Source organism: Kogia breviceps, chromosome X (genome assembly GCF_026419965.1).
Source record: "Kogia breviceps isolate mKogBre1 chromosome X, mKogBre1 haplotype 1, whole genome shotgun sequence".
Classification (NCBI taxonomy): Eukaryota; Metazoa; Chordata; class Mammalia; order Artiodactyla; family Physeteridae; genus Kogia; species Kogia breviceps.
This window is the reverse complement of record NC_081330.1, coordinates 116,362,411-116,385,362: the sequence shown is the minus strand read 5'-3', so window position 1 is coordinate 116,385,362 and position 22,952 is coordinate 116,362,411. Positions and strand designations below refer to the sequence as shown.

Sequence of the window (22,952 nt, the reverse complement as noted above, 5' to 3'; positions counted from 1 at the left end):
AGCAATATATCGATACAGTTTTATCCGGAACCTGTTGATTTATAAGAATTAAATGACATGGACTTTGACATATCTTTTTCAGGGTCAATGGTGCAGTTAGCAACTTTGAAGAATTCCAGAAGGCTTTTAACTGTCCATCCAATTCCACGATGAACAGAGGCACGGACTCCTGCCGACTCTGGTAGCTGGACTGTTGGTTTATGCCATCCTGAGAGAGTTGTGCAGTGCTCATCGCCTACTGCTTTAGGCCTGTGTTCCCCGAGGATGTTTATTTTTGATGCATCTTCATTACTTGGGTATTGCTTAGATCTAAACAGTATCGATTCAGAGTTGTAAGGCTTAAAAAATGGAATACAAAAAATCGAATCAAGTATGTTTCTTTAGGAAACCCGACCAACAAAAGTAAGTCCCTAGGCTGCTTTCGTTAAAATGCTGTCCGCTGAATTGTTGCTATTGTCTATTTTAGTGTGTAAGCCACAGCTAAGTGGTCCGTATCGTTTTAATCTACAGCTTTGCAGGGGCCCTAAGTAGAACGTATTCAGAAGAAAATTCAGCCTATTACACTTGCAACCCTCAGTGATGTGGACACGTGCGAGGATACCTGGGAGGTGTTTCTGCACTGTGGAGCGCACTGTGAGATTTCACACATCGTCATTACATAGCATTGATTAACTGTAAGGTAGTTAGATTAGAAATATGTAGAATCCTCATTTTACAATATTTGATGAAGTTCTTGCCTTCAGCTTTGGAGTCTATGGGCATGAAAACGTGCCTCACAGCTTGTATCTGGTGTAGCTTATTGCCCTGTTCAAGTCAGCATGAGCAAAGCTGGCAGAAAGGCTGCTTGGTAAAGGTCTGAGTGCATCAAATAGAAAGACAAGGTTGTATCTGTAAGTCCCAGAAGAAGCCAAAACGCCTAGTCACGCAGCAGCGGGGACACTAAGAAATGACATCTCCAAAATTTGATCTAGTCTGCCCAAACCTTGGCGATTATGTCACCTGCTGGATGCTTCTCTTCAGTCCAGTTCCCGGTTGTCTTGATATCCTCACATATGTGCGTTCTCCTGTTTCAGAAGTGAGTAGGCATCGAGACAGTGAGTTTCTAATTCCCCATTAGGAGAAAGCATGGCTTTCCTTCCCCTTTAGTGCGAAGGGACAAACCCCACCCCGAGGAGGGCGCCAAGTGGCTCAGTTAAAGTGGCCTCTCTTTTAAGAAACCTTTTTGAAAAATTTCTTGATTAAAGACATTTTAGAATCTGTTGACTGAATTGGAAATTCCCTTCATAGTCCAAAGAAACATAATTTTTACTCTGCAAGTCTTCTTCTAAAGAGTCTGCAAGAAAGAGCAGTATTACGTTTTTGCTCCTCAGAGCTCTGTCTTTTCAAGTGAACTGCTCCATCTCTTATTAGAGAGCGTGTGTGTAGGATAGAATTGTAACGGCCTTAAAGTGGTTACCTGGCATTTTCGGTTTCTTAAAATAGCCATCCCCCCTTCAAATTATTCCTTGTACATGTGGTTCTTGGTTAAGTAGGCCAATAGGAAAATCTCGGAAGCAAAATGACAAATTCAGGCTAACCATAGGAAGCCATTTTACTTCCCTGGGATTTGTCATTAATATATATATATATATATATATATATATATATAAAAGTGTGTGCCATGTCCTTTTGTAACCATGGGAACTTACGAAGGGAGAAAAATGCAGGGGCACCATCATGAGGAAAACAGTTACACTGCGTTAGTCAGAGGAGAGTGATTTTCCCCTTGACTTCCTCCTCTCTGAATAGATAGACTCCTGAAGAGCAGCTACCTTGTCCTCCTTAACCATGGCTTACTGTGACCTTAGTCTGTATTTTGAAAACAAGCCGTCACTGTGTCTTTTCTCCAGATGAATCATTCTGATTTGGTTTAGACTGAGAAGGTTCTCCTTGTTTTTTTTCCTGTATCTGGACATTTAAAATCAGCTGAGATTTTTAAGGCTTATATGAATAGCATTTTCCTTCTAGATTTCTCTTTTTGAATTCCAAATAAACACATTCCTGCAGGTCAGAGAAAGTGTTTGAGAAAAGCATAGAATTATGAGTTTGGAAATGGGACTTGTTCAGTCACTTAATGGTTTCGGAAAACTGGTTGGTGAACAGCTGGGGCCCTCACCGTTTCTGAATGATGGGGCTACTTTGTCCTGACTCACTTTACCTGATGTAACTCAACTCTACTGAAAGCTGTAGATAGCATGACTGTTATTCAAACTAACTCAGAGCAGCCCAAATCATCACTACCAGCTGGAACAATATTCTAGTAGATTGAATTTCCAGATACATGCTCATGTTTAAATGTTCAGAGTACATGCTTATTGTCCCTTCTCTTCAATACAGATTAGTAGACAAGAATCAGACACTGATTAAATGGTAGAGGGAGGAAGGTAAAATGCAACTGGAAGGGAGGGAGAAAAAGTAGGGAGAAGCTGGCCTAAGAATGTGACTCTGAAGAGAACACAGGATTTTGGCAGTCCTTGCCAAGCACGTCCACTGGAGTAGAGCCATAAAGTTTTACAAAAATAATTATGCTAAATTAAATGGAAATTAGATATTGGATCTCAGACTAGCACTGCCAGAACAAACTTCTCTGATTCATATACCAGATGCTCTGCCAGTGAACTATTGTCTGGGCAATGGAAGGAATTAGGTTTTTTGGGGAAGTTCTCCTGGATTAGTCAAGGGTCTTATGTCTATAAAATGATCTTGTTTGGGCTTACCATCCTTGCCCAAAGTTTCCTGAGCTTTTTACCAACCACACAGCATTGGCCTCCTATTTCCATTTTTTTTCCTTTTATGAGATGGACTTGGAAGTGATTACTGCAAGCTCAGGATTCATAAATTATCCTTAAGTTTATTCAGTGCCTTTCCTCAATGGAGCTTAAAGCACAGCACATAAATTTTATCTCATTTAGCCTTGGAGCATCCCTAAGAAGCAACAAGGAACTGTGGCTTGCCACACAGGTTATGCTTGTGCCAGTGCAGTGGAGAGGCTTGAAATTGCTTCTCAAGTATCCCAGAGTCAGGAAAGGCAGAGCCTTTATTCTTTGGGCTGCCGACCTTTGCATTAACCTTCATCCCGTAGATTACCCTATTTCTGAATACATTTATTCCATCAGTATTTCTGTAATCACTTAGCATTTGATAGGCTTCTTCCTTGATATTTTTAACATAATGTCTCAGTTGCATATTAAATTATGGAAGAATATATGATTATTTCAAGCAACAACATTCTCATTGCCAGTGGCAGTGCCCCACTGGTTGGAAGAAAGGTGTTCTTGGATTATGCATTTCTTATCTAAATGGTCATTGTATTTTCTTCCCCTACTTGTGAAACAATGTGAGCAGTCATTTTAAGGACAATAAAAAGTTGAAGCTATTGTTTCCTCTCTTTTTAAAAATAATATTAAAATCTGTTACATTGATTAACTTATTCAGTTCTGTTTTAGACAATATTTGCCTAAAAAGTACACAAAGCACTGTAAAGGACTAGGTTTCTTGGTTTAGGAAAGTGGGATTTGAATGCGGTAACTTTCTCTGTAGACAATGAGAGATTTGCGAGGTGGTCATTGTATTTTCTTCCAGAATATAAGCAGATGTGGTTTATTGCTTATGCATTAATATTCCTATTGAGGAAAAGAGAGGTTTCTGAGGAAATTATCAACCATGGTACGGCTGGTCTTGCAAAAGTGACAATGAACATTACAGTTACTGTCGAACCAGAGAACCTCTATGTGCTATCACCTTTCTTTAACAATCGAGTCCATTTATGGTCACTTATTGAGTACATAGTAACTGACCACCATTATATTTAAATCACTGACCTAGCTGTATTTAGGCAGACCATACGCAGTCTCAGGGCCTCAGTGAACAGTCTGGTCTAATATGGGAAACAGATATGTAAACTGCTACAGTCACCCAGTTTCATGACAAGTGTGATGAGATGCAAGGACATCAGGTTGTGGTTTGGTGCACAGAGAAGGAATTATTCAATTCTCCTCTGGTGGATGCTGTCGGAGTTCTCTCTGCCCAGATCCCAACCCTTTTACCAGGCACCTAACCTCACCTTCTGTGTGCTTTTCTTCCTCATTGGCTGTAGATCTCTAGGATGGCTGCCCTCATACTACTGGAGCCTCTGTGCCCCATGTACTTCCAGAGAACTGGAAGTGCCTGGAGTTTATATTTCCTGGCGACCTTTGGACAACGAGTGAGTGGTGCAGGACAATGAAAGCCTGACTGCTTTGCCTGGGTCTAGACAAATCCAGAGGCATATCATAGAATTCATACTAAGTTCTCCGGGGGGCATTTTGGGATTAGTTTGGCAGTGCAAGTAGAGTCCCCTGTTGATTATTTTAAACATCTTTCTGACACTGATATGTTCTGAGATGTGGAAAAGTACTCGTTTGTAGTAGGTGTGCCACAGTGTCCATGTACAGGTGATAGACATCAGACAGACCGTGGAGCTGGTAGGTAGTAAGTGTCTGAGTATGGCCTGTTAGTGGCCCTCTTAGAGAGTCTACTCTAGTTTCTGAGCTGATCCTTGAAATAAGAATTTTTGTCTGTAGGGTAGTGGCAGAAGGAAGGATGTATAGAAGTGACAAGAATTGGGGCTTCCCTGGTGGCGCAGTGGTTGAGAGTCCGCCTGCCGATGCAGGGGACGTGGGTTCGTGCCCCGGTCCGGGAAGATCCCACGTGCCGCGGAGCGGCTGGGCCCGTGAGCCATGGCCGCTGAGCCTGCGCGTCCGGAGCCTGTGCTCCGCAACGGGAGAGGCCGCAACGGTGAGAGGTCCGCGTACCGCAAAAAAAAAAAAAAAAAAAGAAATGACAGAGTTTATGAGTGATCTCTGAGGCATGGACAGGAAGGAGAGGCTTTGGGAGAATGGAGGCAAGAAGTCTAGGACCTCTCTTGCTATGGTCTGTTTGATAGACTTTATGAGGTATTCAGTGTGCCTCAGTTTTTAGATATATATCCTAGTGGACCTGATCAAAATTTGAAGGAGGCTGATGTTTCCAATTAGGCTTAAGGTATTTGCATGTCCCTCAAGTTCAGTTGCTTTCTTTGTTAATTAAGATCACACTAGATGTTGAAGCAGATCATCTCAATGGTTTAACCTAATTTAAGTTAATTTATTGTTTTGATTACATGCAAAATGGGTATTAATGATCAGTGAGCTTCTCTTCTACAGTTGGTGATTTAGGGACCAAGGTTCCTTCCATATTGTGATTCTGTCATTTTCAACGCTCTTGAATACATGCTTACCTGCAAGAAGCTGGTGGAGGGGAAGAGGCTATGGAAGATATTGAGTGGAAGGTTTGGTCTAGTCCAAGGAGTTACCTACGTCACTTCTGCTCATATTCCATCGGCTAGAGCTCAGTCATATGGCCAAACCTAACTGCAGGGGAGGCTGGGATATATAGTCTAGCTGTGTGCCCAGAAAGAAGAGGAAATGGGTTTGGCTATTACCTAGCGATACCAGCCACACCTTCTAAAGTAAAATACCGGCCGGTAACTTGGAGCTCTTCTGAATTTAGGAAACTGCTTTTGAGCACAGCACAATGAAAATTTTAAATGCCGTTGGTAGCCTGGAGTTTATTCTGTAGGAGTCTTTTTAATTAACAGTTTAATTGGATAATTTGATCCCCTTTAGAATTGGAAATATGAAAATGAAAATGAGATATTCCCTGTGATCTGACAATACTGTGCTTTAATAAACACACCAAAGTGAGCCCGGAAATGAGCACCACAAAAGCATTACCATAATTTGTGATCAGTGAGAGAAAACCTGATCTATACTTTTAATTATTTATAAATGGTTTAGCTACGTGTTCCATTTGAACGTATACTTTGTTACTTGTCTCAATTAGGAAGGTAACTGAATATAAGATTATGTGGCTATGCCATGGATTTACAATATGTTCTAAGCTTTTAAAATATATCCCATTGAGAGGGGAAATAAAATATTTTTTATGAAATAACATGTGCTATATCTTCTAGGATTTTTAGAGAATTTATATGAAAATTATGGGAAGTCCCTGGCAGTCCATTGGTTAGGACTCTGCGCTCTCACTGCCGAGGGCCTGGTTTCAATCCCTGGTTGGGGAACTAAAATCCCATGAGTCATGCGGGGCAGCCAAAAAAAAAGAAAAGACCTTTTAAAAAAAAGAAAATTATTTTAACTTCTCCATTGATTAGAGCTGAGAAATGCTATTCTTTATATTCATGTTTTATGCTTTCTCCACTTAAAAGAAAAATCGAGGCTCAGAGTCCAAGAAACAAAGATGAGTGTCCATGTACAAGCCACAAAAGTACTGTTCGAATTAATTCTGGCTTGAGATGCCACTTTACAGAGGAAGAAGCACTAAAGTGATTAAGTTAAAATCCCCAATGTAAAAGCTACCTAAAATATTAGGTATCACTTATGCTGGCAGTTAGGCTGAAATGTCTGCATATGTCCTGAGCAAAAAGAGCAGTATAGTTTACCATTTAGAACTGAACTCTATCAATTTCCAAACTGATTTAGAAGAGAAGTCAGTGGAATCTGTACACTGGTAACTGTCACATGACTCTCCAGCCCCAGTGACATTTGATGAATGAAGACAATAACCCAGAGAAAATGTATTCCAAGATTGTCCAGGCATTTATAAATGATCGTGTTTTTTTGCCTAAAAAACGATCACGATGAAAACAGCGAACAATTTCTTGATACCTACCATGTCGTAGGCACCCCACTAGGGTCTTGCATGCCTTATAGCCAGTCCCCACGACAACCTTGCAGATACTTGTTACTGTTTCCATGTCACAGCTGTGGAATACTTGTGTGACTTGCCAAGACCACATTAGTAATTGGAGGAGCCAGGAATAAAGTCATTTTTGTCTGATTTCAAAGCCCATTCTCTAATGCTCTACTGGGCGATTGGAACAACATTCCAAACCTGCTTTTGACCTGTGAATTATTGAAGATTTCAGGCTGTGTTCTGTAGTCACGTGTTAGAAAAACAAGTGAAGGTGTCAGGTTACAGGTGTTTGTACCTGATGATAGTTCCATCTTGAGTCCTTCAGAAAGCTCTCCAGAAGCTGCTCTTCACTGATAATGCTAGTTACCGTTTAGTGAGTATATGGACCATCTGCCCGACATCCACTAGATGTTTTATGCATATTATCTAATTTAATCATTAGGATAACTCAGACACCTATTGTTATCCCCACTTATAGGTGAGGGAACGAAGGCTTGGAGAGATGAACAACCTGCCCATGATTATTTAGCTAGCAAGCAACAGGGCCAGATTTGAGTCCATTTCTATCCATGTGCTCCCTTAGGCAAACATATAGCTGTGGGGACCCCAAGGCCTAGATTTCTGGGCTAGGATGTCCCAGTTAGTTGGTAGACTGCCCCTCAGCTTACCTGTGTTCCACCCTGTGATTGCCTGTGCCCTCTGTGTTCAGTCTTCTGAAACCAGATTGTCTCCAGGTCACTTTCTCCAGAGAAAACCTTTGTGACTCTGCTTGTGGGTAGTTGAGAGCCTGGGAAAGTTAAAGACTTTCAAGCAATCACCTTGTTCGTAACCCCATCACGCATACTGACGTTCACTGTTACCTACAGCTTCCAAGGCCTGAGGCCCTCTGGTAGTCTGCAGCGCGCTTCAGCTTGCTTCTAGTAGGGGGTCTATTATTTTTGCCCATGTGGCCTTTGAAATATTTTTAGTATCCTTTTTGTGAGAGGGAAAGGAGATCCATGCCTGAGTAACTGGAAGTCTATGTTTTGTTTTCTAAAGGGAAAATGTACCAAACATTTATTTGGAAAGAAATGCTGCTATAGATACAGTTCTACTGAATTATTGTCTTCACCCAGCAATATCTGTAACTAAAGAGTCTAAAGCTTCCTTTAAACTGCTGAATATTTGGAGGTTTCATTTTACGCAGAAGCCAATCCTATTTTTTTCTTAGTTATTTTAATAAAACAAGCATGCATGAGCATTTGGTATTTTCCATTTATCCGAAAGCCATATAACTTAGTCTTTGGAGAATTCGGTGATATGTACGAACGTATAACATGCTGAATGCTTTAAGATGGTTTTTGTTCAATGCTTACAATAAAATTGAGGCACTCAGCTTTCAGTGCCTAAAGAACCATTTATGCTTAAAAAGGCTTTTGATTGATTTCCTCCCAACAAGCTATGCGCACTAACTCAAACTCAATCTGCGCCAGAGCCTGTTGTGTGTGTGCAAATGAGAGTTGAAATGTGAATCTCCAACGACTGTGCTTGGCCCTTGTTGATAAGTAAAGATTTCTTCCGGAGCGTTCATGACAAACCGACCCTAGCATTCATGACAAACCCATCCTAGAATTCATGACAAACCCACCCTAGCATTCATGACAAACCCACCCTAGCATTCATGACAAACCCACCCTAGCATTCATGACAAACCCACCCTAGCATTCATGACAAATCCATCCTAGCATTCATGACAAATCCACCCTAGCATTCTCCTAGACGCGTTCACAGGCCACTCTGGAAGGTAGACAGAGATACATTCCTTTCAACTGAATTGTCCAAAGACTAAGGTATATGGCTTTAGGAGAAATGGAAAATACCAAGTGCTCATGCATACTTGTTTTATTAAAATAACGAAAAAAAAAACTAGGATTGGCTTCTGCATAAAATAAAACTTTCCAGTACTCCGGTAGGAGTGTCCCTGAATGGACGTTGAGGAAGAGCAAGGAGGCTAGTGAGGCGAGGAAGAGTGCGGGACAAGGTCACGTCAGAATGCAAAGTGGCCTTCCGATAGTTGATGGTCATGTAGACCGTTGTAAGAATTCTTGTTTTCACTCTGTGTGAGATGGGAAGCCGTTGGAGACTTTTGAGAGGAAAAGTGACAAGATCTGCCTGCTGATTTCCAGGACGATTCTGGCTGTGTTGAGACTAGACTGTGGGTGAACAAGGGAAGAAGTAGGAAGACCAGTTAGAGGCTGTGGTACGCATCCAGGTGAAAGATCATAGTGGCCGTGTCTAGGAGAGTAGCTGGGGAGGTAATGATCGAATGCACAGTAACAGCATTTAAAAAAGAAACTCTTTTACAGTCCGGAACCTTAAACTTGCCAAGTATTTCTTTTTCATTTGTCGTTTTCCATGTTGCTCCCCGGATCCATGCACGATTATATGGTATAATCTTAGAGCATTATATGATTTTGCATGAGTTTTTTTTCATTGAATAGTATTGGCATGCATCCATGGTATTTAATAATCTTCCATTGTAATGGCAGCATAATAGTATTCTTTAGAGTTTCTGTGATATTTTATTCAATCATTTCTTTATTGTTAGAAGTTTATTATTGATTTCACTTGTAACTATTGTAAATAATACAGAGATAAGTATCTTAATGTATAGAGTTTTTTCCTTTCCTCTTGATTGTTTCCTTTAGAATAAATACTTGAGAGTGAATTTACTTGACCAAAGGAGGCATGTTTAAGCTTTTGAAATATACTGACAAATTGCTTTTTTAGCACGGTTGTATATATGAGGGTACATACTTCATTTTACAGCAGAACTGGAGCAGGGAAGGGTCCTGTCCATAAGAAAGTTATGGTATACTGGAGGAAGTAGATGTGTAAGCCAAAAACGATAGTAACAAACATAATGAAGAACAGTATAAGAAGATGCCACATTGAGTAAAGCCTGATAAGTTCTAGGTGTTATTAATTTCAACTTTACTAATACTTTGCATCTATTAAATATATAAAAGTGTGACTGGTTGTTTAATTTTAGTAATTAGCTTTTTGGTTTTTACTTCCCTTGATGTAAATTACCTGCACATCAATGCCTTTTCTTTTGCCCTTTAAGCTATTAATATCTTGTTTTTTTCTTTTCAATTATATGAGATTTTTATTGCTTATTATTTTTAGTCATTAATTGAAACAGAAAAGTTCTATTGCTATGCTCTGATCATTCTTTTGTACTTTTGCAACTAGTATTCTTTTTTTCAATGCTAGAAACTTTTAAAAAATTTTATTAAAAAAAATTTTTATCGGAGTATAGTTGATTTACAGTGTTGTGTTTCAGGCATACAGCAATAGTGTTCTTTTGTCAAGTAGTGGAGAAAGGGCAGCGTGCTCTACTTCACACGGTTTGCCTTGTTGGAATAAGCTTTAGACAAAGGAGTATAAAGATAGTTAATACAAATTTAGGAAGAATACTATGTTAAATGCATATCAGTTAACTGAACAAATATTTATTGAACCACTTGCTAGATATTATTCTAGGGCTGGGAATACAATGATGAATAAGAGCTCTAACTCCTGATTATTTAGTGATTTAAAAATTACTTAACAATTCATAAGGAAAAGTAGATATGTAAATAACAATTTCAGCAGTGTAGTATATCATAGAACAGAGTTGAATGCAGGGTTCTTTGGGCATAGGACTGGATAAAAACATTTCTAGAGCTAAGCAATGAAAGAATTACAATGTCCTCAGCTGTGAAATCTAAATAATAATAAATTAATAAGGCAGACAACTCAATAGGAAATTGGGCAGATGACTTGAACTTGTTCACCAAAGAGGATATCTGAATTGCCAGCAAATATGTGAAAAAGTGCTTAAACTTCACTAATCTTTGAAACCATAATGTGACTCATTTGTATGCCCTTCCCTGCAGAATGGCTAAAATAAAAATGGATTTAGACAAAGAACTCTCATATAATGAGAGTTTAGAACGCTCATATAATGCTGATGAGATTATAAATTGGTATGGCCACTGTAGAAAACTATTAGGCCAGTATCTTCTAAAGGTAAATATGCGTGTAACCGATGACCCAGCAATTCCACTTCTAGGTAGTAATAAGTTGCCATCTTAGTAGGTCGAAAATGGTTGAATATTGGCAGTTTCATATTGTTCAACCTCATGTTCACCCAGCAGAAATGCACACATATGTTAACCAGAAGACATTGTAGAAGATGTTCATAGAAGCACTAATATTTGTAATAGTTCAAAACTGGAAACTACCCAGATGCCCATCAACAGTAGAGTAAGTAAATAGTTGAGTATTCGTCTACAATAACAATGAAGAGACTACAGCTACATACATGTGTTTACCACAAGCATGATATTGAATGAAAGAAGCTGAATTTTATAGTTCTATTTATATGAAACAGAAATATGCAAAACTAATCTATGCTATTAGAAGTCAGGGGAATGGTTGTCCTTTGAGTGTTAGTGACTGGAAGGTCCCGCACGGGGGCTTTTGAGCTACTGGTAATATTAGGTTTCTTGATCTGGAAGCTATTTACACGAACAATTTGTACACTTTTATATATGTATATTTCACTATGAAGTTTTAAAAATAACAGTAAAAGAAATACGAGGAGGTCCATGTAAGTTCTGATTTTTTTCCCCATGATAACTACTTTGATGCTTTTTGAGGGAAATAATGAATATCAGACGCTTTGCAAAATCTTTTCTCTGCTTGGTTTTTGAGCTCTTGCTTTGCTGGCACTCTTGGGCAATCCTGCAGTTGTCATAGGAATGTACATAAGAGACGAGACTGGGTGTGGGGTCTCTTGGAAGAGATGAAGCTGGACCTGAGTTTTGTAGCATCCGTTGGAGAGAGCCAGGGGAGCTAGCAGAGAGCAGAGAGTTCCAGGCAGAAAGGCCAGGCTGCTGGAAAACAAGATGAGGGCGAAAAAACCTGTTGGGAGGGTCTGGAAATGGCTTATTAGAGCTGGAGCTTGAAGAGTGGCTGAGGAGGGGTTAGGGTTAGGCAAGATAGGTTTTGGCAGAGGCCAGACGGAGAAAGGCCTTGAAGGGCTACGCTGCTGAGTCTGGACTTGATCCTGTAGGCATTTGGGAGCCACTGAGCAACTTTAATCGAACCATTGACACAAATAGATTTCTGATTAATGAAGAGTAAGCTGGTGATGGTGTGGAGAACACTCGGAGAGGGATAAGACTGAAGCCTGGGGGACCAGTTAAGAGACCACTGCAGTAATCGAAGGGAGATAAGACATGCTGGTGGCATGGGATGGAGATGTAGGGATAGATACGAGAGCTTTTGAGGAGACAGAACTGTTCGGACAGGGCTTGGTAAATTGATGGGTTTGGAGTTGATATGTAGGCGTGGTGCTACATACATAAAAAGGTAAAACCTTTCATTCAATAAATGGTGAAACACATACAGCCTTCTTCCTGCCTTTTTTCCCCCTTTAACACCTTCCTACATTTACATAGGTCAAAGGATGTTGCCGTGACAAGGAAGAGAAAGCTTACCAGCTACTTACCATTGCTTCTTAGAATGAAGAGTCAGTGAAACATTTCGTACTTTTTCAGTGGAGGATCAGGTAGGTCATCTTGTGCACTAGCACACAAACCTCTTGATTTTGCCAGGTAAGCCAGTCGAAAGCGAAATGGTAATTTATCTGAGAAGCCCTGTGTTAATGCCCTTCTGGAAATAGAAAAAAAAGTGGTACCTATATATATTGTCATATGCTATTGCAAACAAGAAACAATTTGTGCATGTGTTTATATGATTGTATAGGTACAAAATTATGTATACACATATGAATAAACATACACGTGTATATATACACACAAACATATATACGTACTAGGAACTGATACAACTGTGTAATACCCTTGAGATATTAGACACAGAGATTATCTAGGTATATAAAGAATAACAAAGTTTCATTTAATTTTGTCTGCCTTTTTAAGTCTAATATTTGGGTGGGAGAGGATCTGGAGGCTTTTTTCCTTACTTTAATTACCTCATTGCAATTCCTTCCTTTCAATTTTGGTTTTTATAAACGGGAACACTGTATTAATCCATTCTAATTAAAAACCAGTCATGCAGCCCTTCAGTTAAAGAAACAATTTTTAGTCTGCCTTTGATATCATTTAGTCAGAAATTGCCTGTATGGCTTTTGGAATTATCACCACTACAGTGCTCTGGTGACCACTGGGGCAACAGCTTTACTTGCTGATTTTATTCTAAAAATATCAGGAATTGGCCAAGTGCTTTTCCTCTGGAGAATGGTTCAGAGCTCTTCCAAGGGTGCCTGACAGAGTGCAGAAATTTCTATTCCTGCAGTAAAAGAAGAGGGAGCGTTATGGAAGGGGTGGCAAGAAAAGCCCCAAGTTCACCTTCCGCTTGCCCACATAACACCTCTTCACCTTCCGGCTGCCAGAGGAGCTATGCTATTCTTAGCCATCTCCTGCGAAGGTAATTACACAAAACCCCTCTGAAACCCATTTCTGTATTTGTCCAAGAAATGTTTTTATCTTCTGTAAATCCCCTGTGCTGTAACTAAGCCCTTGGTCTGCCCTTGTCTGGATGGGAGGACAGCCAGGCTTCCTTTCTCCAGCAGAGCCCTTTCTGTACCCGAAGACAATTAGCTCATCATCAGGCCACCCTCCTTCCCCTTCTCCAGACTGAAAAGGTTCATCTTTAGCTTTTTCTTGTCTTTCTCCTTCTTGTTATTTCTTCGATCCCTTTCCTTTTCAGTATTGCCAAGCACTTTTCAGAACTGGATCTCCTGCTATGCCACAAGCCCAGTTGACCTTGCTCTCCAATCGATGGGGAAAAGGTAGAGTTAAACAGGGTCTGGGGGAGCAACAGAGAAAGTCAAGGCAGGTGCCTCTTACCCGCAGCTGTGGAGTACAATTGAGTCATGGATCGGAAAGCCCAGATGTCAGTACAGAATCAAGACCCCCAATCCAAGGTAGCATCCTCGAAAAACAAAGCCAAGTCCCAAGATATTGCTGATCGAAAAACCCAGGGAAAATCCAGCAGAATTGCTCAGTGAGGGGAACGGCCTGGACGTGGGCTGGGGTAGTGAGTGGGTAGCTGCAGCCTTAAAATTCAAGTCTTAACTGTCAAGGGGTGGGGAGGGGTGGGTGTCTCCCAAACGATTGAAGAATTGATCACTAGTGAGTTCAGGATACAGTTCGGATTACCTTTTCAGACCAAGACAAAATTCCTCCATGTCACTAAACGTAGGCCTCAGACCCTCTGGTGGACCAGGGCCAAACGTACGAGAATGTTGAGGAAGCAGATGTGGTCCATGCCAAATGGTTCCTTCCTAATTGGATCACGTGGTAGTCTTTTGGGCTTCAAAACTTGGAGTCATTTCCCTTTCCCTCCTCTCCATTGCCAGGTAGTCCCATTAAGTTAGTCACCCGACTCTGGCCTTCCGGCGTCTCCCACAGGCTCGTTTCTTTTGGTCTCTATTTCCCACTCAGACGTGAACAACCTCAGTCCTGAACTGTGTATTGCTTCCTCATACGACTGTCTGATTCCTGTCCCAGTTTGCCAATCTACACTATGCTCTCTTCCCTTTCTTTTATATCTTTATTTGATGATTTTGAATTACCCAGAGGGATAAGTATATACTCCTCATGATTCCATCCAGACCCTTCAACATTTGGTCCTAAACGCCCTTTCCCAAGTGTATCTCCCATCTCTTCCGTATGGGAGCCCTCGATTGAGTCAAGCATATTGCCCTTGAACACATCTGTCTTTGTCCATGTGGTTCCCTAGTCACTGTCTTCTATGCCCATTTAAATTCTATCTTGAAGGATGCAGATCTAGTCTTAGTTCATCCAAGATCATCTTGGCCAGAAGTTCTCTACGTCCCCAGAATTCTTAATAGCACTTCGTGTCCGTTTCCCTCATCCAACCCTGTATGGTACCAGGCTGTTAGCTGGCCTTTCATATGCGCGAATTGACTTCCCTGTCTAGAGTTTTAAATACTTTGATGGCAAAAGTGGGCTTTTAGTGGTAAGGATATCACTCTAAACAGCTTAGCATTGTCCTGAAGGTTGGGATTTTGCTGTGGATTCAGTGTAGTAACAGTGCTACAATGCAGTGATTCTCAACATTTTTCAAAGGCGGGGATCACTTTGTTCCCTTTTCATTGTCAAAAATTTTTTTATCTCCCACATTTACGTCCTGATTCATTGATTGAAATTTTTTAAAGACCAATGATCAAAGCTTTTGTGCATCTGATGATGCTTTACAGTGGAATTTTGGGTATAGCAACAGCCACATGTATTTGAAAAGAAGTAGTGTGGTATTTGTAAGATGTTTTTATTTATTTGGTCTATAGATGCTTCTTAGTGAGCATGTGGTTTTGCTGACCCTAACAATAAGATCGGCTCCCCTTGTGCCCTGCTGCCCCGTTATCTGGTCACGTCATCACGATCAGTATCTCACAGGGCTGTTGTGAGGATTAGACGAGATACCGTATATTAGGTGCATGGCACAATGCTTGGTGTTTAAGTGATCCTGATCTTTCTTTCCCTTCTCCTTGTCACCGTCAGCTAATTTTGAAGGTGAGGAAGTTCTGGGACCTTCTGGGCCATTTGATTTGGATGGGACTGAGTTTGGGGGAGTGAATGTGGGGAAGGCAGTGTCTCTCAGAGGAAAGGTTGACAGAGCATTAAAGATCACCTAGAGGAGCAGTTCTTAAACATTTTACTCTCAAGACTCCCTTCCCCTCTTAAATATTATTGAGGACCTCAAAGAGCCTTTGTTTATGTGGAATATCGAGAAACTTAAAATATTTATTATTTTACTTAAAAATAATAATCCATTACACACTAATATAAATTACTCATTCTTATGAAAAATATATGTTCCAAAAGAAAAAAAGTCAGAAGAGTGGCATTGTTTTACATTTTTACAAATCTCTTTAATATCTAGTTTAATAGAAGGCAGCTGTATTCTTACACCTGCTTCTGAGTTCAATTTTTGTGATATTTGCTTTTGGTGAAATTAAAGAAGAAAATCTAGGTTCATACAGAGGTATGGTTGGAAAAGGGAGGAGTATTAGAATAGCCTTTCAGATAATTGTGAATATTCTTTGAAATGAAACCAAACTCAACAAATGGTAGTTTCTTTTCTTTTTATAGATTTATTTATCTTGGTTGCATTGGGTCTTCGTTGCTGTGAGCGGGCTTTCTCTAGTTGCAGCGAACGGGGGCTACTCTTCATTGTGGTGCGCGGGCTTCTCATTGCGGTGGCTTCTCTTGTTGCGGAGCACAGGCTCTAGGTGCGCGGGCTTCAGTAGTTGTGGCTCACGGGCTCTAGAGCGCAGGCTCAGTAGTTGTGGCGCACGGGCTCAGTTGCCCCGCGGCATGTGGGATCTTCCCAGACCAGGGCTCGAACCCGTGTCCCCTGCATTGGTAGGAGGATTCTTAACCACTGTGCCACCAGGGAAGTCCCTACCAATGGTAGTTTCTTAAAGGTTAGTTGCAATATGGAATCTGAAACAGCAATGAAGTTTTCATACTCTGTTACACTAACATCTACTCCTGTCTTGATTTTAAATGGGTCTTTTAATTATGTATGATTTTGTAACATCAACCATTGGTCATTTGGAAAATATTGGTTCACTGAGTTATGCAGAACTTCCAAGTGTTGACACATTTCATTATACAGTTTCAAAAAATTACATTCATTATTAATTACCACTGATCTCATCAGATAAGTCTTTAGGACTGGGAAGCTGCCAGGATCATGGCAGATACAAGATTTTCAGAATTCTCATTTTCATTCAAAAGCTTGAATTTTATAATTGGCAACAAACACTGTCAGTTGTTTTTCTTGAAGTGACAGGCTAACTCTGTTCACTTTTGAGAAAATGTCTGCCACATACCCAAGTTTGAATAGTCATAGTTTGTCAGTTGTTCTTTCAAATGAAAATAATGTCCACACAAAAAAGCAGATAGTTTACCTTCCCACTCAGATGATGACATAAATGCTTTTCCTTGAGATGGCCACTGTACCTTGGTATGCCCCCAAAGTGCTTCGGTGTACTTTCTTTCCATTTTGTCACACAAAATATGAAAAAGATGTTTACTCTATGGTTGAAATTTAATAAAATTAATATTTTTTTAGAGCTTCATCACATACATTCTTAAGTGAAGCTAGCATTTTCTCTTTACTGTGTGGCAGTAAAAAATACAGTGACTACTAGGATAGTTTGATACCACTGCCTTGCTTCGCGCTAAGAAGCCAGCAGTTTTATCCCCCATTGCTTTTGCATCATCATGACGAATGTCAAGTGGTGGAAAAACAAATAACATCTTAGTATTATTATGGAAATAGTTTTGACCTCCAGGACCCTCAGAAAGGGCCTTGGGAATCCCTAGGGGTCTGTGGACCACATTTTGAGAAACACTGCTCTAAACTTTTGCAAATGGCTGGCCCTCCCAGGATGTAAAATATAGCTACCGGCACACGTGGGAGGAGAGCCGAAGTCTTTTTCACACAGGGCAGTTTGCCTTACTTTTTGGAACCTGAGATGGACTTTTTATTTCTTTGCAGAACTGAAGGCATCTGGCTTGGGAACATGATTATTCTCCATTCACCTTTAAACTGCCTCAGCTCTTACTAAGTCTCTGGCAGTGATATGTTGATTATGTGAATTTAAAGCCCACAGGAGCCAGAGGAGTGACAGATCAGATTCCCTTAAACGAGAAATAAAATCCAGGAGCCTGGCAGCGGGACTTAAGGCTCCTGCTCCTGCCGACCTTCGGTGTCATTCTGGTAGAATGACTGCTTCTGGGCCAGATGGCATGTGGCTTAAGCGGAGATGTCTCAACCTGTTTCCTAGCATTAATTGTGCACGTTGATACTTCTTCATTGTGCAGTCCATAATTCTTCATTGTCACCCTCGTTTAGATCTTTTTTGAGGTAGCCAAATTCTAACAAGACTCCATGAATCCAAGCAATTTCGAAAGGTTCAATTTCTCTTAAATCTCCAAACTCAAACCTTTTTATATCCAATCATTGTTACACGCAGACATACACCGAATCTCTCTTTTGTCAATCGAATTTAAGTCTAGCAACTTTTAAGAGCAGTGAGATTGACAGACAGAGTCTCTATGCCCCGAAGGAGGTGGCTGAATGGAAGCCCATTTAACTTTTTGTTTAAGGGCACTAAATAAGGATCCATTTGTAGAGACAGCTTTTCTAGTGTGGCAAAGTTAGCTTCTCATATCTGATGTGGATAAATGGAGGGTCAATACCCTTTATCTTGTCAACAATTTCACCAAAAAATATTTATTAAGGGCTTTCAGGTCAGGCTTCTCGGCTATAAACAAGCAAATACTCCAAGCAGAGCTGTCGGAACCCACTTCTGAGGGTTGTTGCTCATTAGGTCAACTTCAGATTATTTTAGAAATAAATTCTAAGCTCAGCTTTTGAGTCCTGTTAACTTCTAGACAACCTCCACCCAGGAGCTGCTTTGGTTAACCACTTTGAAGTTGACCTAATGAGCAAGAAAAGCAAATTTAGCCAAATAGGGAAGAGAGCTGGCTTTTTTTCACCCAGGGTTATGTGTAAGGACGGCATTCTGTCATATGAGAATGTCACAGTTTAGACAGAAGAACACTAGTTCCAGGGCAGAAGAGAAAATAAGTTTTGGATATTTTATTTGACAGACTTCTACCCCTTTATATTTATTGTTTTTGAATTATATGCATACCACTAACCCACACCCCGCCACACAACCTTCTTAAAGAGCCTGCAAACAAGTCATTGTAATTGTAAAGCAGGAACATTTGCATATGCCTTCATGCTCTAAATTTTAGGTTTTACTACTTAGAATTTTGGTTTATTGCTTACAGTAGGGGCAGAACATCCATGGCTGAGTAAATAAGAACCAGTTTGACTTATTAAAATGTACTGCTTTTTTAAAAAGCCAACAAAATTTCAAATTACCTAAAATTTAAATCAACATGTAACGGGAGGCTTGGTTTGAGAGAATAAAGCGTGTTGTCTTTAGAGTTTAGGCAGGTTAGGAGACTCCAGGAGATGGGCCCGTAAGAAATTTATTTGCATGAGGAGTGAAGTTGCCTCCTGGGAGTGAATGAATCCTGAGAGAAGATAGCATTGCTGGAATACTGAAACGTTTCCAGAACTAGGGGAGAGTGTCAGAGGTGAGTGGCACTGTATATTCAAATTTAAACTAGCTACCATGAGCTAGCACTGCCTCAGTCCTTACTAGGGGAGTAATAATTAAGAGCAAGTAAAAACTAACAGAGCAATTTCAGGAAAATCTCTTCAACACATTGGCAAGTGTTAATCTGAAGTGCTTTGTAGCCCATGTAATAGAGTGAAAAAAAAAGAGGGCAAGGAAGTCCATTTATCTTCTTAGACTACGCAGCACCTTCAATGTTTCCTTGTTTCCTTGCTGGCACAGCAGTGACTTTGGGCATCAGTGAGCACTGGTACCTTTGGTGGGTATCTGGGCATTGTTGTGTTTTCACTATTGGTGTAGCCAAGAAGCAACACCCCAACAAGTCAGGGAAAAGGAAACCAACATAGTTCCCTGTCACCATGTAAAATGATAACTGGACTGGGGATAGTTTTCTGTTATGTTAAAAACTTCTGGGAATAAGCAGACTTACCTACTTGTTCCAGGAAGTACTTTTTCCTGAAAGATAAAATTGTGAGCCAACCAAAAGAGTTTACTTTCGATTCTTTTTATGGGTGTGGATGGACCTAGAGTCTGTCATACAGAGTGAAGTTAAGTCAGAAAGAGAAAAACAAATACCGTATGCTAACACATATATATGGAATCTAAAAATTAAAAAAAAAAAAAAAAAGGTCATGAAGAGCCTAGGGGTAAGGCGGGAATAAAGACGCAGACCTACTAGAGCATGGACTTGAGGACACGGGGAGGGGGAAGGGTAAGCTGGGACGAAGTGAGAGAGTGGCATGGACATATACACACTACCAAACGTAAAACAGATAGCTAGTGGGAAGCAGCATAGCAGAGGGAGATCAGCTCGGTGCTTTGTGTCCCCCTAGAGGGGTGGGATAGGGAGGGTGGGAGGGAGGGAGACACAAGAGGGAAGAGATGGGAACATATGTATATGTATAAATGATTCACTTTGTTATAAAGCAGAAACTAGCACACCAGTGTAAAGCAAGTATACTACAATAAAGATGTTAAAAAAAGTTTACTTAACAAGAATAACATTGCCCATTAATACTCATGTCAATATTCTCAATTCCCTGTGCCTGCCAGTATTTAGGTGTCATGTTATAAAATCTGCTCAATTCTCCTTGCAAGACCTGCCCTAAAATCACTCAGCCCAGCCCCTAATATCCTATCCTGCCATCCCTCTTCTGAGACACTATTTAGACTCTGTTAAGGTTGTATTCTCCTATGTTATAGTAAGTCTAAAAAACTTTGATTGATCAAGGTTTCTTGTTTAGTGTTTTTTGGGGAGACTTGACAGTCAACATAGCCAAAAGGGTGAATGTCTACACATTCAGGAGAGACCCCTCCCCCCCCACCTAAGGTGCAGAGGAGCCACAATTATGGGTGGGGTGGAGCCAAGTAAATACCGTTTGTTGCTATTTTTGTGGTCCAGTTTCTATTTGCGGCAAGGTGAGACCTGGGGAAATTTGGCTTAAATACCCATAATCATTCTCTAAGCATGAACAGCAAATGTCTAGCACTGTCAAATTACCATGTTCACTACTTTTTACTTGATTGTTCCTTGATAAGATACATACAGTGCTCCCTTCCTCCAAAGTTGATTTTACATTCATTATATCATGACAAAATCTTAGAGGTGTGTGTATGCCTGACTACATACATATATGTACACACACACACACACACACACACACACACCCCATGAGCGATTTAAGGCAGGTTACAAAAATGCAGTGCGATAAAAATAAAGCTGCCCCAGAAGGCAGCGCTCTAATAAGCTGGGAACGTATTCTTTGGCCGCTGCTGCACCCCCCTTCCCCATTCCCATCGGTCTCTTTCCACAGTTAAAGGCCACTTTCATGGCACATGAAGAGGAGCCTTAGCAACCTCAGCAGTGAAGCTCTTTCCCCCTTGTCCAAACTATGTCTGACTCCCTCACCCGAGTAGTGAGATCTGGTAGGGGAAAGGAGAAGAAACCCCTCGGAAGTCAAAGCTACAGAGACGGGGTTGGGATCTGATCTAATCTGATCTAACTCTCGCCTCCTGGGCTCGGGGAAGCTCGGGGAAGCTCGGGAAAGCTCGGGGAAGCTCGGGGAAGCTCGTGCCGCGCATGCGGACTCTGATTTCCGCGCCCGGGTGCCTTCCTCGCCGAATAGCAAAACGCGAATCCCGCTGACGCTGACCATCGGCCACCACGCGCTCAGAGTTCTGGATCATCCGGTGGCCTTGAGGTTCGAAGACGAATTCCTTTAAAGCTCATTTCTAAGCAGGTGAGTAAAAGCAATCTGTGTCTCATATTCCAAGGACTATGAATGGGTCGCCTGCTGGTGAAAAAGAATTTGAACGTAATGGAGGAGGGCGGTATGGTTGTAAAGGGGGTGAGCTTTGGGAAGAAAGAAAACATTTCCTGAATGCATTTGGGAGGACTTTAAGTTAAACATCATAGGTGAAAAGTTTGATTTACCAGTTCATTTCTGTGACAAATGTGTGATTTGCCTATTAAAATCTCGGGGCGTGTAATTCCGTGCAAGTATGCTTTTTTGCTATGACTATGCTAATTTATATGAAAGAAAAGGAGGTAGGATATGACCAGGCTGTAGTATTTCTGTGCTGCGAATTGAGGAGCATACACGAGGTCTGTCTTATGTGCAGTGCTGGCCAAGAGTGCAGGAAAACTTATTTGTCTCAAAGTTAGAAGCTCATATCAACTACCACCATAAGAGAGCTAAAAGACTTGTTAAACGTGCTCCGCTTAAAAAATTTCACCCTCGTATTGCTTCACCAACAACTGAAATCCCTGAAATGCTGCTAGACCAGGACCATATGAGCCATATTCCACCAGAGTTGCACAGCATTATGTCACCATCTCCTGTGCAGTGTGTATCACACAAGCGCAGTAACCAGCCACGCAAGGATCTTTATGCTCCTCCAGCAGAATTGTCGCCACCCCACCTCCCTTGCTCCATCAGGAAATCGTTAGTATTTCAACAAGAGAATACAGCAATTTAATAATCACCCCTCTTCAGGGTGACTCAGACTATGGTGCTAAAGAACTATCACCTCCTGCCCCAGCACCGGCTCACCATCATCCTGAATATCAAAGTCAACCAGTGGTATTGCCCCCTTATATTACGCCTCCAGAGGAACATGCACTACCCCCATCTACTCCACCACCAGTAAGCCATCCAATGTCATATTCTGTCCAGGATTCAGGTACTCCTCAGTTGGTTTGTAGTCAAGTGCCACCTCCACCCATGACTTCTGATCCATCACCAGTAACTTCTTCCCCTGGATGTATTATTGCCCTGGTGCCACCTTATGTGAATCCTTCTCTGCCAGGATCTCCTCTATCTCATAATGGTGGTCCACCTGTAAGTGAACTCCCTTCTGACCATCATAATCCTAACTCTTTACCCCAGTTCACCGAAGAACAAGAAATTCTGAGCCCTCTGTTTATACAGCGGGATGGCACAAATCCTGGTATGTGACCTCTGTCGAAAGGACTTTAACCTCCTTCACCAGCACAAGGTCCACCTTCCCCAACCCCACTTTCTGGATCACATTGCTCAGATCAGACAAGATATAGACCATATTCACATTGATAATAGTATTTTGAACTGAAGAGCTGATGAGGACAAAACCTTAAATATAGTCAACTTTTTAATTAAACCGTGTTTTGGGAAGGAAAAGCACCTCTTACAGAGATAGTAAAACACTTAGGATCTTCACTCTTAAAATGATCTTAAACCTTGGCTTTAGGATTTATTTCAAGTTTTATACTCTAGAGTGGATAAATGGCTCAGTGGAGCATATCTGTATTTTAACAACTTTGTTCCTTTAGTGTGGTATATTGACTCAGAGGTGACCTTTTATAATTTGAGTTCCTGAAATAAATTTGCAGTGTTCCACTTGCAAAAGTTTTGTTTTTATTTAGGTTTTTTCTGTGATATATTTCGTTAACCTGTGT

At 40.9% G+C, this 22,952-nt stretch overlaps 2 protein-coding genes across 3 annotated transcripts in view; both read left to right on the top strand.

Moving 5' to 3' along the window:
- The window catches only part of PHEX (phosphate regulating endopeptidase X-linked), a 199,425-nt gene extending 198,163 nt beyond the window's left edge, over positions 1 to 1,262 (top strand). Inside the window, exon 22 of one of the 2 annotated variants that reach the window (XM_059051149.2) lies at positions 83 to 1,262. In XM_059051149.2, the coding sequence (XP_058907132.1) occupies positions 83 to 185 (103 nt within the window). In that variant the 3' untranslated portion in view covers positions 186 to 1,262. The remainder of the gene's footprint in view (positions 1 to 82) is intronic. The other variant, XM_067023429.1, reaches the window with a different exon arrangement.
- Positions 1,263 to 4,144: 2,882 nt separating this feature from the next.
- Positions 4,145 to 22,587, top strand: LOC131748217 (E3 ubiquitin-protein ligase Hakai). The gene is given in 9 exon segments (XM_059050238.2): positions 4,145 to 4,243; positions 21,142 to 21,270; positions 21,273 to 21,369; positions 21,372 to 21,469; positions 21,472 to 21,519; positions 21,521 to 21,621; positions 21,623 to 21,672; positions 21,675 to 21,926; positions 21,929 to 22,587. Coding segments are annotated over 9 exon segments (1,533 nt in total).
- The last annotated feature ends 365 nt before the right edge of the window (positions 22,588 to 22,952 follow it).